We start from the raw sequence: 16,022 nt of genomic DNA on the forward strand, positions 1-16,022 counted from the left end.
AGCACATCCGCAGGAAGGCTGCTTCATTTAATCAGTGACTCCCTCTCTCTGTCCCTTTATGCAGAAGAAGAGGAGACAGGGAGAAATCCCTTCAGGCTGCATCAAAATATCATTCACACTTAACCACTCTCTAACCCCCCATCCCCCACCCACTCCATGTATCAAATCATCATCCATACACAACCATTCTCCACTCACCCCTATCTTGTCTTCTTCCTTTCCTCAACAGACATCACCCTCTTTCCAATCCCCCTTTTACCTCATCCATTCATCTCATCCTCAGTTGCTCCCTCCTGTTCACTTATCCACCTCTGCCTTTGACACTTCTTTTAATAATCTTTCTTCATTCATTCTTTCCATGTGTCCAAACCATCCTAATACTCTTTCATCAACCCTCCCAACTCCTTTTCCACCTCTGCTCTCCCCCTCATTTCTCATTCTATCCAGCCTAGTAACCCCTATCATACTTCTCAGACATTTCATCTCAAACACATTTAAACTCTTCCTCTCTTACATTCCATGTTTCTACCCCATACAGTTTTGTCAACACAATTCATAAAATTGGTACAAAGGAAGTAAAAACAATAGCTCCAAAAAGGACCTGGGAGTAATTATTAACAAAGACATGTCACCAGACAAGCATATAAACAAAATAGTTGGAGAAACCTACAATTTAAAAGATCAATAAAGGTGGCTTTTAATTACTTGGATGAAGTAATGGTAAAAAAAATATTAGTCACACTGAAAAGACCAAGATTAGAGTGTGTTGTGACACTATGGACACACAGTACAAAAAAGAATATAAAGAAATTAGAAAGAATCCAAAGAGCAATGACAAAGATGGCACCAACTCCTTTAAAATTAATATACAAAGATTGTCTAAACTGAAACTACCAACCCTGGAACAAAAAAGAGAAAGAGATCTATTGGCCATTTACAGAATCATGAAAGGCATGGAAGTCCTTGATAGAGAAGACTTATTAAAGTGGGATAGAAGAAAAACAAGAGGACATGAAAAACTCTCAAAACAGTTATAGAAGATATCTGGAGGAAAAAAAAATATATATATATATATATATATATATATATATATATATATATATATATATATATATATATATATATATATATATATATATAACTATTGTCCTACTATATTATGTTTGCTGTGCCCTCTTTCTTTGTAATTTACACTGAAGATGTAATATACGAAAGCGCTCTGATCCGTTTGTTTATTTTCTTAAGTGGTTACCTTCCATATATATATAAGTATATAGCTTTCCACACAGAGTGGTGGATGTCTGGAACAAATTGGATGAGACAACAGTGTGTGCAAAAAAACATACAAGAATTTAAGAACAAACTAGATGTTGAGAGATACAAAGATGGGTCACTACGAGCACAGCTCCCCTTCCCATATAATACAAGTAGGTAAATACAATCTCCTATTAGTATCCATTCCCAAATGTCTATTTCTCATTACACTTTTCAATCCTCCAAAGGCATTTACTTGCTTCTCTCAGTCTACATTCTACCTCCACCTCCACTCATCCCTTTCCTGCCACATGTGCCCCCAAGTATCTTAAACTATCCATTTCCTCCAGTCTCTCTACTTTAATACTCACTTCCAAATTCCTGCCATCCTCACCTTTTACATCGCATTACCTTACTTTTACCCATATTTACCTTTAACTTTCTACTCTCACTTTCCCAAATTCTGTCACTAACTTCCTTAATCCCTCCTCTGATCCTGCTACAGGAACAGTGTCATCAGCAAAGAACAACTGGCTTATTTCCCATTTTTTCTTGATATTATTTAATCATCTCCAATCCCCTGCCTATTACCCATGCATTTACCTCTCACACTACCCCATCCATCCATGTATACATTGAACAGCTATGGTGACATGACAGATTCTTGGCGTAACATATGATACATCCAAGTCATTCAAACAACACATCACAAACATACAGACAAAAATGCACACATAGACTCAATGCACTTAAATCTCTTGTAAGTACAACATTCAAACACAACAAAGAAACTACCATTACAGTATACAATTTGTACACTCAATGATGAATTATGTGAGCCCCACATGGGCCTCTAACCTCACTGAGACACACCACATTACCCTACAGACTACAGTAAAAGCCCTGGTATCCGGCCTTCTTGTATCCGGCACTTCAAATAACCGGCATATTTTTCACGAAAATCGAAAAATTGTGATAAAGATAGACGTATACAAAAAAAATAAAAGAAAAAAAATCCCGCGTGTGTTTAAAATCCCTGCGCGTGGTTGTAGTTGCTCTCGCCGCCACCAGGGCTTCTCAGTCCCATTCACTTCTCCTGCCACGTGTTAGCCACCTCCGTGCACATGTTAGCCAACTCTATTTTATCATACCCAAAGTTGAGAAGAGGAAAGTGTGGTGCTTTCACTTAAGCAGAGGGTGGATATATGTAGAAGATTGAAGAAAGGCGAAAATAGAAAAATACTAAAGGAAGAATACGGCATTGGGTCGTCTACCATTTACGATATCAAGGCCCAATCCAAAAAACTAAGAGAGTTTGCGAAGTTGAGTGACACGCCTGAAGCTGGAGAAAATCGCCACACGCTACAACATAAACGTGTGGAAATGCTGGACAAAGTGTTGTACGAGTGGTTTTGTCTTAAAAAGTCTGAAGGTGTAGCTATATTAGGCCCAACGCTGCAAGAAAAAGCCAAAGATTTTGCTGAAAAGATGTCAATTGGAGAATCGTGCCAGTTCTCAGATGGATGACTTAAAAGATTCAAGAATCACCATAGAATACGTCGTCTTGATGTGTTTGGGGAAGCAAAATCTGCTGATTCACCTTTTGCAGAGGAGTTTATAGACAGGTACGTTAATTAACCTGTGCCTACATGGTAAAGATTCGCATCTCATATCTCAATTTATTTCTCGCATACACGGATGCATAGTGCATTTATATAGGTTTGCAAAATTGGTTGCCGAGGACGATCTGAAATCGGAACAGATCTACAACGTTGACGAGACCGGCCTGTTCTACCACTGTTTACCGACATCAACACTAGCCAGTGAAGCAGATGAAACCACCAAAAGATTCAAACAAAGCAAGGATAGACTGACGGTGTTACTGTGTACGAACATGGCAGGGACCCATAAAGTCAAATTGTGTGTCGTTAGAAAATACCGGAAGCCACGTTGTTTTAAAAATCTAATATACTTGCCAGTGGATTATCGCCCACAAAATAACCCATGGATGGACTCAGAAACATTCATGAACTGGCTCAAGCATGTGTTTGTCCCATCAGTGAAAGAAAAAAAAAAAAAAAAAAAAAAGACTTCTAGAGGACAGCAAATTTATTCTCCTACTCGACAACAATAAAGCTGAGGAACTGAGCAATGGAAACATTTTTATTGTGTATTTACCGCCGAACGTAACAAGTGTGATCCAGCCCATGGATCAAGGAGTGATTCAAAACTTAAAAAAGAATTATCGGAAAAGTTCTATGCGCAAACTAGTTTATTTTGAGGACGGTAGCATTTCCGAATTCCAACGTGGGCTTAATGTTAAAGATGCTATTTTTATGGAATCGCTAGCTTGGGAGGATGAAAAACAACAAACTCTAATGCGATGTTAGAGAAAATCATATCCGCAAATAATGTTTGAAGATCAGGAAGGGAATAAAAAATTTGAGGGTTTTCCATCGGCAAGAAAGAATCGGTGATGAAAGAATTGAAAGATGGGTTATCACGCTAAACTTTGCATTAGTGACGAAGCGATACAAGTGTGTGTAGATATGGACAGTGACCGAGCAGCAACATTCTCACTTAGTGATGATGAAATTTTATAATCACTTCCCGATGAACACGCGAAAACGACAGAGGCAGATAGTGAAGAAGACGACCCTGAGATGAAAGTGTCGTGGAAGGATGCAGCGAAGGGTCTAGCAGTGTTTGTGAAATTTGCAGAACAGTGCACAAACAAAGAGGAAAAAATTCTAAGCTGAGACATCATATATTTTATGAAAGTTGGTACAAAAAGTTTAGTGAAAGAAAACTCGAGTGTAGAGGTGAATGCACCCTCTCAGCCACCAACACTGAACGCGGCCATTCACAACTCCGTCGTAAAATTATCAGATGATGAATTAGATAACTGGTAATGCTGTGATGATTATAACTGATGTATATTGATTGAATTTACTCTATACTGATAGAATTTACAATATGACATGTGGATGTGTTTATTATTAAAGCGAATTAAGATCTATTAATAAGTAAAAGAACAATGTAAATAAATGTATTTTTTTAATATCCCTTCCCGTATCCGGCATTTTCTCGTATCCGGTACGTCTTCGGCCCCATTGGTGCCGGATACAAGGGCTTTTACTGTATATAGAACAAAGCCCTAAAAATTATTATAAGCTCAACAAATACAAAACCTACAGACCATCTACACCATGAAACAAGTCCTCAAAGTTAAGGATCACCTTGAAACGAGTGCCACATAAACATTTGGCGCAGCCTCCACAAACACAGACTATCCACTAAACCACAAGCAGAATACCCAAAAATGTGGAGAAACACTAAAACAACACCCACATAACTATAATACATAAAAATAATCTCTTCACTTCCTCCCCAACCACCAGATACCCGCCTCCAGAAGTATATCCACAGTCATATCACTCATTGCTGCATCAACACTCCTGTATGCCATCTGAATCATCTCTCCCTTGACAGGACAGAGTCAACTTAGTCATGGTGTAGCCACCATCTGGCCCTTTTAAATTACCAAAGGCGGGTGGATGAATGCATTGAAGATATCTGTCCAGGATGTATCACTGAACTCCATACTATACAACACATTACAGAAGATTGCACTGTACCCACTTATGCACACCAACAACATCATATATACTATATAAGGGACTTGTGGAAAAAACCTGATCCAGTCATGTTCTTCCTCAGGGAGATGGGACTACTCAGCCAGACAGCCCAGGGAATGTCATCATCATCAGCTAACACCCTACTCCAACAAAACCTCTTCCAACACATTACCCCAATGAAAGAACCCCCATGTGAAGCAAGAATCTCAATAGCACTACATTCAGGTTACCATCCAACAAACTATACCAACAAAGAACAGGACTGGTTTCAGAAACAAACTGCCCCAGAGGCAGCCATCACAGAGAAGACACTGAACACCTTATCTTACACTGTCCCACCCTAGCCATACCCAGATAACACAATATTTCTTCCTTGAGTGATTTTATGAGCCAATCTGGTGGATTTTGCTGATATCCTAGGAACTATGGGTCTCCTGCAAGAGAGATTTGGAACAAAAGATTGACTAATTTATTTTCTATGTAAATAGAACTTTGTATATAAGGAACAGGGTCAGCATGACTTCATGGATACCATACCCAAAGTGCAGCTACTTGACCATTGGAGGCTCCTTCCATCTATATCAATACCATAATTAATAACTTCCTTCCCATACCAAGGCCCACCACAAAGCTTCTGACTGCATAAATAAAGAGAATGAAGCTTCTTCCTTCATACCAAACTTACACAAAACTCTCTCTTAACGTGCTCTTTACCCTCATTGACTTTATCATCATTATCTACGCCCATGTCCCCCTTACAGGAATCCTGTACTATTTAGGAATCCAGTGGTAGCCAGAAGCTAAATCTATAGATCTCTTCAACTAGCCCCTGGAACAAATTCAAGGGCTAAGTGCCAATTCAAAGGGTTACACCCACTATGAAGGAGAAGAGGGGTGGAAATTTCATCTTAAGATAAAGGTATCTTCCTCTCAGAAAAGGTGCACCACATGCTGACATCTTCAATTATTACCTCAGTAATCTTATCAACAAAATAATATTTTGTATTCAAAAGGTTTGTGAGTATCAAAACTTGACTTCTATCATGCACACTCACCATTATGATATCACCAGGCATGAAAGAAAGCTCATCTGCATTGCGGGAGTCAAACTGGTACAAAGCTCGATATCGCACATCTTCACTTGGCAAACCACTATTGTCTGTCACAACAACAACAAATGTTTCAGTATATATAAAATAGTTATTTTTTCCATGTAAATGAATAAACAAATATATAAATAAATCAATAAAAACAAAAAAACATCATAGAAATTAAGTTGACTGTGCACAAGATATGCATAAAATCATATACAGTATATATCAAAAATAGTATTGCAGGATTAGTGCTCAAGCAAAAGATACAATATCAAGAATACTTTGAGAAAAATCTTATAATACATTAATAGTTTTAAACCTAAATAAAAGTATCAACAAATCCAAAGGTCGTGTGCACATGTGAGTGTGTGTGTGTATTTACCTAATTGCATTTACCTAATTGTAATATACAGGAAAGGAGCAATGCTCATTGGATCCTGTCTTCTATTCTCTAATTTTCTAACATAGGCTCAAATCCATGTAGGTTCAAACTTAATCTATATCTTTGATTTCCAATTGCCATATTTAAACTGAACTCGTGTATTGTTTGAGCTTGGGCTATATCACCTAAGCTATTCCACATATCTATACATTTATATGGAAAACTGTACTTCTTCACATCCTTTCAGCATGTGGTCTTTCTTAATTTATTTCCATGACCTCTTAAAGCCCTCCCATCTTTAATCAGATCTTTTCTATCAATGCAATCTATCCCCTTTAGTGACCTGAACACTGTAATCATGTCACCTCTTTCTCTTCAATCTTTCAAAGTTGGTAGACCCAATATTTTTAGTCTCCTCATCTGGTTTATCTGCCAGGCTGGGGACCGGTTTGGTTGCTGCTCTTTGTATTCTCTCAATCTTTCTTATAACCTTCACTTTGTGTGGGGACAATACTACTGACAAATATTCTAGTATTGGATGTATCAGGGTTTCCATGAGTTTTCTCATTATCTCTTCATCCATACAATGGAATGCTGTTTTAATCTTCTGCAGTAGTCTGTATGTCTCTCTCCACAATCTTATTTATATGTCTATCAGGTGACAGGTTGTCTTTTATCAACACTCCCAAGTCTTTCTCCTCTTTTACTTTTGTAATGTGTTTGCTTCCCAAGGAATAGTTTAAGGATGGCTTTTTGCTGCCATTGCCCATTTCCAGTACTTTGCATTTTTTGGCATTGAACTTCATTTCCCATTCTTGCTTCCATGCAAAAATGGTATCTAGATCTTTTTGCAATAGTCTACTGTCCTCATTTTTCACTCTTCTCATGATTTTTGCATCATCTCTAAACATGATGGCATAGCTTGTTGTTCCTTCCATTATGTCCTTAACATAGACAAGAAACATCATTGGTGCAAGCAATGAACCTTGTGGAACTCCGTTTGTTACTGCTCTCCAGCTTGACATTTTGTCCTTTACTACTGTCCTCATGTATCTTTCATTCTAACAGTTTGCCACTCAGTCCTCCAACATAATTTGACTTTGAGGTACTTTATCAAATCCCTTTTCTAGGTCCAAGTACACTCAGTCCACTCACCCCTCTCTCCCTTGCAACACATCAATCACTTTTGAGTAAACCTGAAGCCAAACTGACTGTCTGTCAGAATGTGTCTTTGTGCATGTATTTACCTAGTTGTATCTTATGGGAAAGGGAGCTATGCTCATAGTGTCCTGCTTTGTACTGTATCTTGCAGTATCTAGTTTGCTCTTAAATATGTGTTTGGTTTTTGCCCAGTTTGTTCCAAGTAAACACCAATCTGTGTGGATTTTTTTTTTTTTTTTCAGATTTCTTCTATAACTATCCTTTTTGACTTTTTTCTGTGTCCTTTTGTGTTTCTCTTATCTTAATTTAGTATTTCCTGTCTATCAAGTATTTCCGTGCCTTTCATGATTCTGTTGAAGGTCAGTAGGTTGCCTCTTCCTCTTCTTTGTTCCAAAGTCGATAACTTCAATTTTGCCAGTCTCTCTTCATATGACAAGTTTGAAAGTGCTGGGGCCATTTTTGTGGTTGCTCTCTGGATTCTTTCAAAAAAAATTCTATATTTTTTTGGTACTGGGTGACCATAATGTTACAGCATACTCCAGTCTATCCCTTATTAGTGTGACTAATATTATTTTAATTTCTTTTTCTACATAAGTAAACACCAATTTTATTGATCTTAGCAAGTTATAGGATTCTCCGACAATTTTGTTTATTTGTTTATCAGAGGACAAGTCATTTGAGATAATTACTCCCAGGTCTTTTTCAGATCCCACTTTCTTTACTTCCTTAGTTCCAATTGTATATTGTCCTGATATTATTTTTTTTTTCATTTTTTTTTTTTTACTTTTTCTGAACTCCATTATGCTACATTTCTTAATGTTGAAGTCCACTTCCCACTTCTGACTCCATTTCCAAACCTTGTTTAGGTCTCTCTGTAGTGATTCACAGTCTGTTTCAGTTTTCACTTTCCTCAACAATTTAGCATTGTCTGCAAAGAAGCTCATGTAACATTCCACATCTTCATCCATGTCATTCACATAAATAGCAAACATTATTGGAGCCAATACAGATCCCTGCAGAACTCCACTAATCACCTCCTCCCAACCTGAACACTTTTCTCTGAGTACTACTCTCATTTTTCTACCATGCAGGAAATCCTCCATCCAGTTTAGTAGGTTGCCTTGTATCCCTCCTATGTTTACCAATTTTTTAATAATTTTTTGTGTGGTACTTTGTTGGTTTTTTGTAAGTCTAAGAAAGCACAATCAGCCCATCCGTCCCTTTCTTGTATTATATCTATTAGTCTTGAGTAGAAACAAATTAAATTTGTGCAAGATCTTCCCTGTTTGAATCCAAATTGTCTCAAGTTTTATATATTGTTTTCATCCAGGTGTTTTGTCCATCCATTCTTAATAATTTTCTCACAAATTTTGGCTGCAGTGCTTGTTTGAGAGACCACCCTGTAATTAGTTGGTTCTTCCTTGTTTCCTCCTTCATATATTGGTACAATGTTGGCATTTTTCCAGTCCTTTGGTATTTTTCTTTCTTTGAGCGAGCAACTTATTATGTTGTATATTTTGTCCATTAGTTCTTCTTTGCATTCTTTTAGTATCCAGTTTGCAATTCCGTCCAGGTTGTGCGATTTCCTAATGTCAAAGTTCTTTAATTGATCCATTATTTCTTTTTGTGTTTTTATTTCCATCATGGGGGGACATTGCACTTCACTTCCTTTGTCCCATTGCTGTACTTTTCCTTTAAAAAACTGACTTGAAGTGATTGTTCATGACTTCAGCTATTTCTATATCTTCTGTGTATTCTATATTTCCTTGGCCTAGTTTCACCATTTCCTGCTTATTTTTAAGTTTACCATTCACATATCTACGGGATAGTTAGGGTTGATCTTTACATTTTTCTATGATGTCTTTTTCATAGTTTCTTTTTTTTCTCTATGTGCACTTTTCCATATTCATTTCTATAGTTTATATATATTTGCCATTTTCCATTTTTCTTTTTCTTTTCTCCATCTTTTCCAAGCTTTCTTTTTTCTTTTGTCTCACTGTATCTTCTGTTGAACCAACATTTAATGTACACCTCTTGTTTCTGTCTTGGTACATATTTATTCACTCCTTCATTATAGATTTTCATCAAGATCACCCATTTCTCTTCCACTTTTGTCTCTTCAAAGTAGAAATTTTCCCAATTTGCAATTTGAAAGAATTTAAGTTTTCCAAAGTCTGTTTTGTTGTACATCAGTCTTTCTTTACTGTACTTTTCATTTCTTTTCATATATATATTTCTTCCTTAAGTTCAGCCTCTATTAGTATGTGGTCACTCATTAGCATGTGTCTATGTGTGTCTGTGTATTTACATAATTGTAATATACAGGAAAGGAACAATGCTCATTGGGTCCCATTCTCTAATTTTCTAATATACCTAAACTCAAATACATGTACAGTTCCAATGTAATCTATATCTCTGATTTCCATTTATCATATTTAGATTTGAACTCATGTATTGTTTGAGCTTGGGCTATATCACCTAAGCTATTCCACATTTTTATACATCTATATGGAAAAGAATTTCTTCACATCCTTTTGATATGTGGTCTTCTTAATTCACTTCCATGACCTCTTAAAGCCCTCCCATCTTTGATCAGTTCTCTTCTATCAATGCAATCTATCCCCTTTAGTGACCTGAATATTGTAATCATATCACCTCTTTCTCTTCAATCTTTCAAAGTTGGTAGATCCATTACTTTTGGTCTTTCCTCATACGGTTTATCTGCCAGACTGGGGACCAGTTTGGTTGCTGCTCTTTGTATCCTCTCAATCTTGCTTATATCCTTCAATCTGTGTGGAGACCATATTACTGATATATTCCAGTACTGGATGTATCAGGGTTTCCATGAGTTTTCTCATCGTCCCTTCATCCATATAGTGAAATGCCATTTTATTCTGTAGTAGTCCATATCCCTCTCCCACAATACTGCTGATATGTCTGTCAGGTGACATGTTGTCTTTTAACAGCACTCCAAAGTCTTTCTCTCCTTTTGCTTTTGTAATGAGTTCACTTCCCAAGGAATAGTTTATGATTTTTTTTGCTGCTATTGCCCAATTTCTAGTGCTTTGCATTTTTTGGATTTGAACTTAATTCCCATTCTTGGTTCCATGTGAAAATAGTATCTACATCTTTTTGCAATAGTCTATCATCATCCTTGTTTTTCACTCTTGTCATGATATTTGCATCATCAGCAAATATGTTGGCATAGCTTGTTCCTTCCATCATGTTGTTGACATAGACAAGAAACATTATTGGTGCAAGCACTGAACCTTGTAGAACTCCACTCGTTACTGCTCTCCAGTTTGACATCTTATCCTTTACTACTATCCTTTTGTATTTTTTCCTTCAAAAACTCTTTCATTGATTCTAGTAGCTTGCCACTCAGTCCTCCAATAATCTCTATTTTCCAACAAGCTCTAATTTCCACACAAGTCGACTCTAAGGTACTTTATCAAATGTCTTCTCTAGGTCCAGGTACATGCAGTCCACCCACTCCTCTCTCTCTTGCAGCACATCAATCACTTTTGAGTAAAAGCTTAAAGGGTTTGACACACACAACCTTGCAGATCTGAAGTCAAACTGACTGCCAGTCAGAATGTTCATCTCTTCCAGATATTTGGTCCATCGATCTTTCATAATCCTTTCACATAATTTCACTATTGTGATGAATAGTGATACTGGCCTATAATTTAGTGGTGTCTCCTTGTTTCCATCTTTGTGAACTGGCACCATGTTTGCCTTTTTCCAATCAATGAACAAATAAGACTATGGTTGTATGTGTATTTAGTTGTAGTATATGGGGTAGGAGTCATATTCCTTGCCTTCACTCATCAAACTTTGTCTTAATTTGTTTATATTGTTGGCCTGAATGATACTTTCATTCAACTTGTTCCATTTCCATGTGGTATCCCATACTTCCTAACATCTTTGCAACAAGTTTCCTTTTTGCAATTATTTACTATGACCTCTTGCTGATCTTTCATCCCATTAACAGCAAACCTTTTCAATCCATCTTTTCTATACCTTTCTATCATCTAAATATCATCATGTTGCTTCTCTGTCTTCAATCTTCTGATGTAGGAAATCCTTCTTTTTCAATCCTTTCTTATAACCCTTGCCATTTTGACTTGGGAACATCTAAGCTGCTACCCACTGTATTCTCCATTTTTCTTGTACCTTTCACTGGGTATGGTGACCACACCATTGCAGAATATTATGGCCCAGTGTGAATCAAACTTCCAATGAACTGTGTGTGTGTATTTACCTAATTGTAGTGTACAGGAAAGGAGCAATGCTCATTGGGTCCCATCTATTTTCTAATTTTCTAATATACTTAGACTCAAATTCATGTAGTTTCAACTTAATCTATATCCTTGATTTCCAGTTATCATATTCAGATTTGAACTCCTGTATTGTTTGAGCTTGGGCTATATAACCCTCTAATCTATTCCACATATTTATGCATCTATATGGAAAACTGTGTTTCTTCATATCCTTTAGACATGTGGTCTTTCTTAATTTACTCCCATGACCCCTTAAAGCTCTCCCATCTTTAATCAGATCTCTTATATTAATGCATTCTATCCCCTTTAGTGACCTGAATACTATAATCATATCACCTCTTACTCTTCCATCTTTCCAAGTTGGTTTTTAATTTGTTTCCATGACCTTGCAATGCTCTGTTGTCCCACACCATGAGATCTTTGTCAGTTTGATCTATTCACTTTAATATCCTGAAAAGTACTTTCAAATCACCTCTTACTTTTTTTCTCTTCCAATGATGATAGGATGATCCTTTCAACCTCTCTTCATATGCTTTATTTTCAAGACTAAGAACCAATTTGGTCACTGCTCTTTGTATCCCCTCAATCTTACCTAATATCCTTCACTTTATGCAGACCACATCACTACTGCATATTCCAACCTATGGCAATTCAGGCATTCAATGATTATTTCATCATCTGGCAAAGTAGTGGAAAACCACTTTTATGTTTGTCAATTGTCCATATGTTTTGACTGTGCATGTGTGGAAGTGAGTTTCCCTCAAAATTTAAAGAATGACTTAATTCTAATGAAAAAAACAAATAAAATACTATTACCTAATATAAATATATGAACACTGGTATCCAAAGTTTTGAACTACAAAATTAGCAATCTACAATAAATTTTATAATCTTTCTCCAATATCTTTGAGCAATTATTAGTGTGTATTCATGTCATTAATAAATATGAGTACAAGATAATCCAATATAATATAAAAATCTAGAAATTCTAAGTAATTACTCTATTATTATACAATATCCAGATACAGACCCAAATACAAGGTGAACTTGTGAGTCATACTTCTATCAGATTGTTTGAGGTATTTAGCTTTTCCTACATCATCTAAATATCTTAGAATTTCTAGTCACTTTCATACCAATCAATGAGGGACTTAAATAGTGCAGGCAGGTGAGTCATTATTCCAAAGTGCTTTTAGATTAAACTTATGTGCAGATAACAACATTCTGTACCTTAATAGAAGGCTAATCATATCATAATATAATATACATATCATATATATAATACATATATGTAACATATATAAGATATATATATACTGTATGATTGTACAATATTATTATATTAAAGCTTTCCAATTTGACCTCTTTCACAGATATCATGTTTCAGGGTCAATAACCGTAAATTAGGAAAAGAATATTCCCTATCCATTTCTTTTCTAAATTGCCTATAACTAAGGTACAGAAACCAGAAGTGCACAGGTTCAAGACAAGCTACACAAGTAAGACTAGGGCTGCTAAAAGAACAAACTAAAACTAAACAAGACTGGTGTTGACGGACATGACTCGAGCTTGGGTGGTGGCAGAGGTGGTAAAGGTGGTGATAATAGTGGTGCTGCCTTTATCAAACTTGCTAAACTAGCTTTAGTGCTGGGCCTTAACACATATACACACATGTGACAAGGGAAGTACCAATCTTTGACAGGTTGTTCAATCAGTGCAAATATGTTGAAAGATAACTCCATGTACCTTCAACACATGAAATGATGAAGTTGATTTAGCAATGTAAGAACTGAAAATAGCAGGAGTCATGTTTGAAATATTGTTCAAAATGAACTGAGATCCAAGAAATAAGAAACACATGGGAGTATGCAATATAATTGATTCAGGGGAGAAATGGGTGCACATTAGGGAAGTGACCATGGTGACTCCTGGAAGAAGGTATACCCTTCTCAGGAAAATACATTACAATAAAAAACACTCCTTCAGATAATGTAAACATGTAGTGTACATACACATACACTCACATATATTTACATACATGTCATCGCTGGGCCCCAAAGAAGAGGATAAATGATGAAAAAGGAAACCTGGTTTGTATTGAATGGGATGGGAGAAATTGTGGGTGTCCAAAATTATATCTCTGCAGTGCTAGTTAAATGTATTAAGACATAATTAGCAGAAAATGAAGGAAAATAACAAAAAGTCTGACTTGAACGGCAACTTTGAATCAGAGCCATCTAATGACGCCATGCTGAACCCCGGTGTAAACAAACATTACAACACTCCTATGGCCACACGGGAATATCACATAGATGCCTTTTCTGGATTTAGTAAGTACGAAAGCAGGAGTTTAAGTCGAATCTTAGAGATAGAAAGAGAAATGAACAAAAATAGGATACAGTGGGAGAATGAAATTATGGACTTAAGAAACGAAATCGTTGGACTAATGGATTGCTTAGCGCAAGCAAACATTGAGATTTCCGACCTGAGGAATACTAACTTGGATCTAAGAAACGAGATTAAGGAATTGAAAAATTATATAAGAGAGCTGAAGAGTGATATTAAAAAGAAGAGAATTAATGATAATAACAATAGCGAAAACTTAAAAAAAGAGGTAAACAACATAATACAAGAAATGACTGAAAAAATCGAAGAGAACTTAGGTGAGGAAAGTAGCCAAAAGATTAAGAAATGGAAGGAAAACATTGAAAATAAAGAATTTTTTTTCAAAGAAATAGTCCAACAACAAGTGCAGGAAAATGCAAAAGACACAATTATCCAAGTAATTAATGAAAAAGCAAATTGGGTCAGAGGCAGTGGATAATAGAAAATGTATTGTGGTATATGGACTAAAATAAAAACATGGTTTGGTGAGGTACATGAGAGAAAAAGAAGAAAAAGAGACACCAATATAAATCCTAGAAGAAATTTAGGAGGGAGCCCAAGAGTCAGGTAAAGACGTTGACGATATATATAGGATTGGTCACCACTCTAAGGATAGAAATCGACCCCTAAATATAAAACTAAGACCACAAATGGTAGTAGAAGACATATTTGAAAAAGTAGGTAACTTGGCAAGGAGTGAAAAGTACAATGACATATGGATAAAAAAAGAAATGAGTATTGAGGAATTAGATAAAGAAAAGACACTAAGAGATGAAGCAAAGGAAAAAAATGCAAAGAGAATGGAGATAGAAAGCAAGGAATTACATTGGAGAGTAATCGACATGAGACTGAGGAAATGGTACATCAGAATGGGCGAACCAAAGACATAAAAAAAAAAAAAAAAAAAAAAAAAAAAAAAGAGAAAGATGAAAATTGAAAGAGGCCTATACCACCATCAACGGATTAATTTCAGGACTGAATGAACTTAATGATTACCTGCTAGAAGAAAAACCAGACATAATGGGAATTGTGGAGACTAAACTAAGGGGCAAAAAACCATCAATCGATGTTGGACATGGACTATACAATTACTGGATTAAAAACAGAGACAAGAAACAGGGAGGAGGAATCTTGTTCTTGGCCAAGAAAAACTTGAATATGGCAAAAATTGCTGAGGACAAAGATAATGTAGAACTGATCATGATAAAAGTCGAAGACAAGAACATGAAAAGTAGAAAGTTTGTGGTGACTTATATACCCCCAAAAATGAATGCTTGGAAAGAGAATGAGCATAGAAAATGCTAGAAGATAAAAGGCAATCATTAAATGAGATACTAATGGGCAGGGGTAATCTGGTAATTATGGGGGACTTCAATTGCAAAGAAATTTGTTGGGAAAACATGACAGTGAGAGGAGACAACTTGTGGGGTAATGTACTACTGGATATGACCATGGAATATACAATGACTGAGTGGGTCAGTGAAAACACAAGATACATAAATAACAAGGAGCCTTCAAAACAATATTTAATATATACAACAGAACCTAAAATTGTGGATAAAATCCAATACAAGACACCAATTGGAAAGAGTGACCATATACTCACTGAAACTGAACTAAAGGAAGAAATATACATGGAGAGAAATGAAAAGCATAGGAAAGGAAGATTGATGTACAGCAAAATGGACTTTGCAAAACTAAAGAAATTCTTCCAGAATGCAAACTGGAAAAAATTTTACATGGAGACAAAAGTAGAAGAGAAATGGGAAATCTTGATGAATAATTACAATGAAGGGGTGAATTGGCACGTACCAAGACAGAAGCG

The 16,022-nt window shown here is 36.2% G+C and overlaps 1 protein-coding gene across 1 annotated transcript in view; it reads right to left on the bottom strand.

The window, feature by feature from the left end:
* Dap160 (dynamin associated protein 160) overlaps positions 1-16,022 on the bottom strand; it is a 465,025-nt gene that overhangs the window by 292,151 nt on the left and 156,852 nt on the right. Inside the window, exon 18 of the mRNA XM_076192536.1 lies at positions 5,948-6,051. Coding sequence (XP_076048651.1) covers positions 5,948-6,051 — 104 coding nt within the window. The remainder of the gene's footprint in view (positions 1-5,947; positions 6,052-16,022) is intronic.

The sequence above is a fragment of the Oratosquilla oratoria genome, chromosome 11, assembly GCF_046742065.1.
Source record: "Oratosquilla oratoria isolate Oo_2021 chromosome 11, ASM4674206v1, whole genome shotgun sequence".
Classification (NCBI taxonomy): domain Eukaryota; kingdom Metazoa; phylum Arthropoda; class Malacostraca; order Stomatopoda; family Squillidae; genus Oratosquilla; species Oratosquilla oratoria.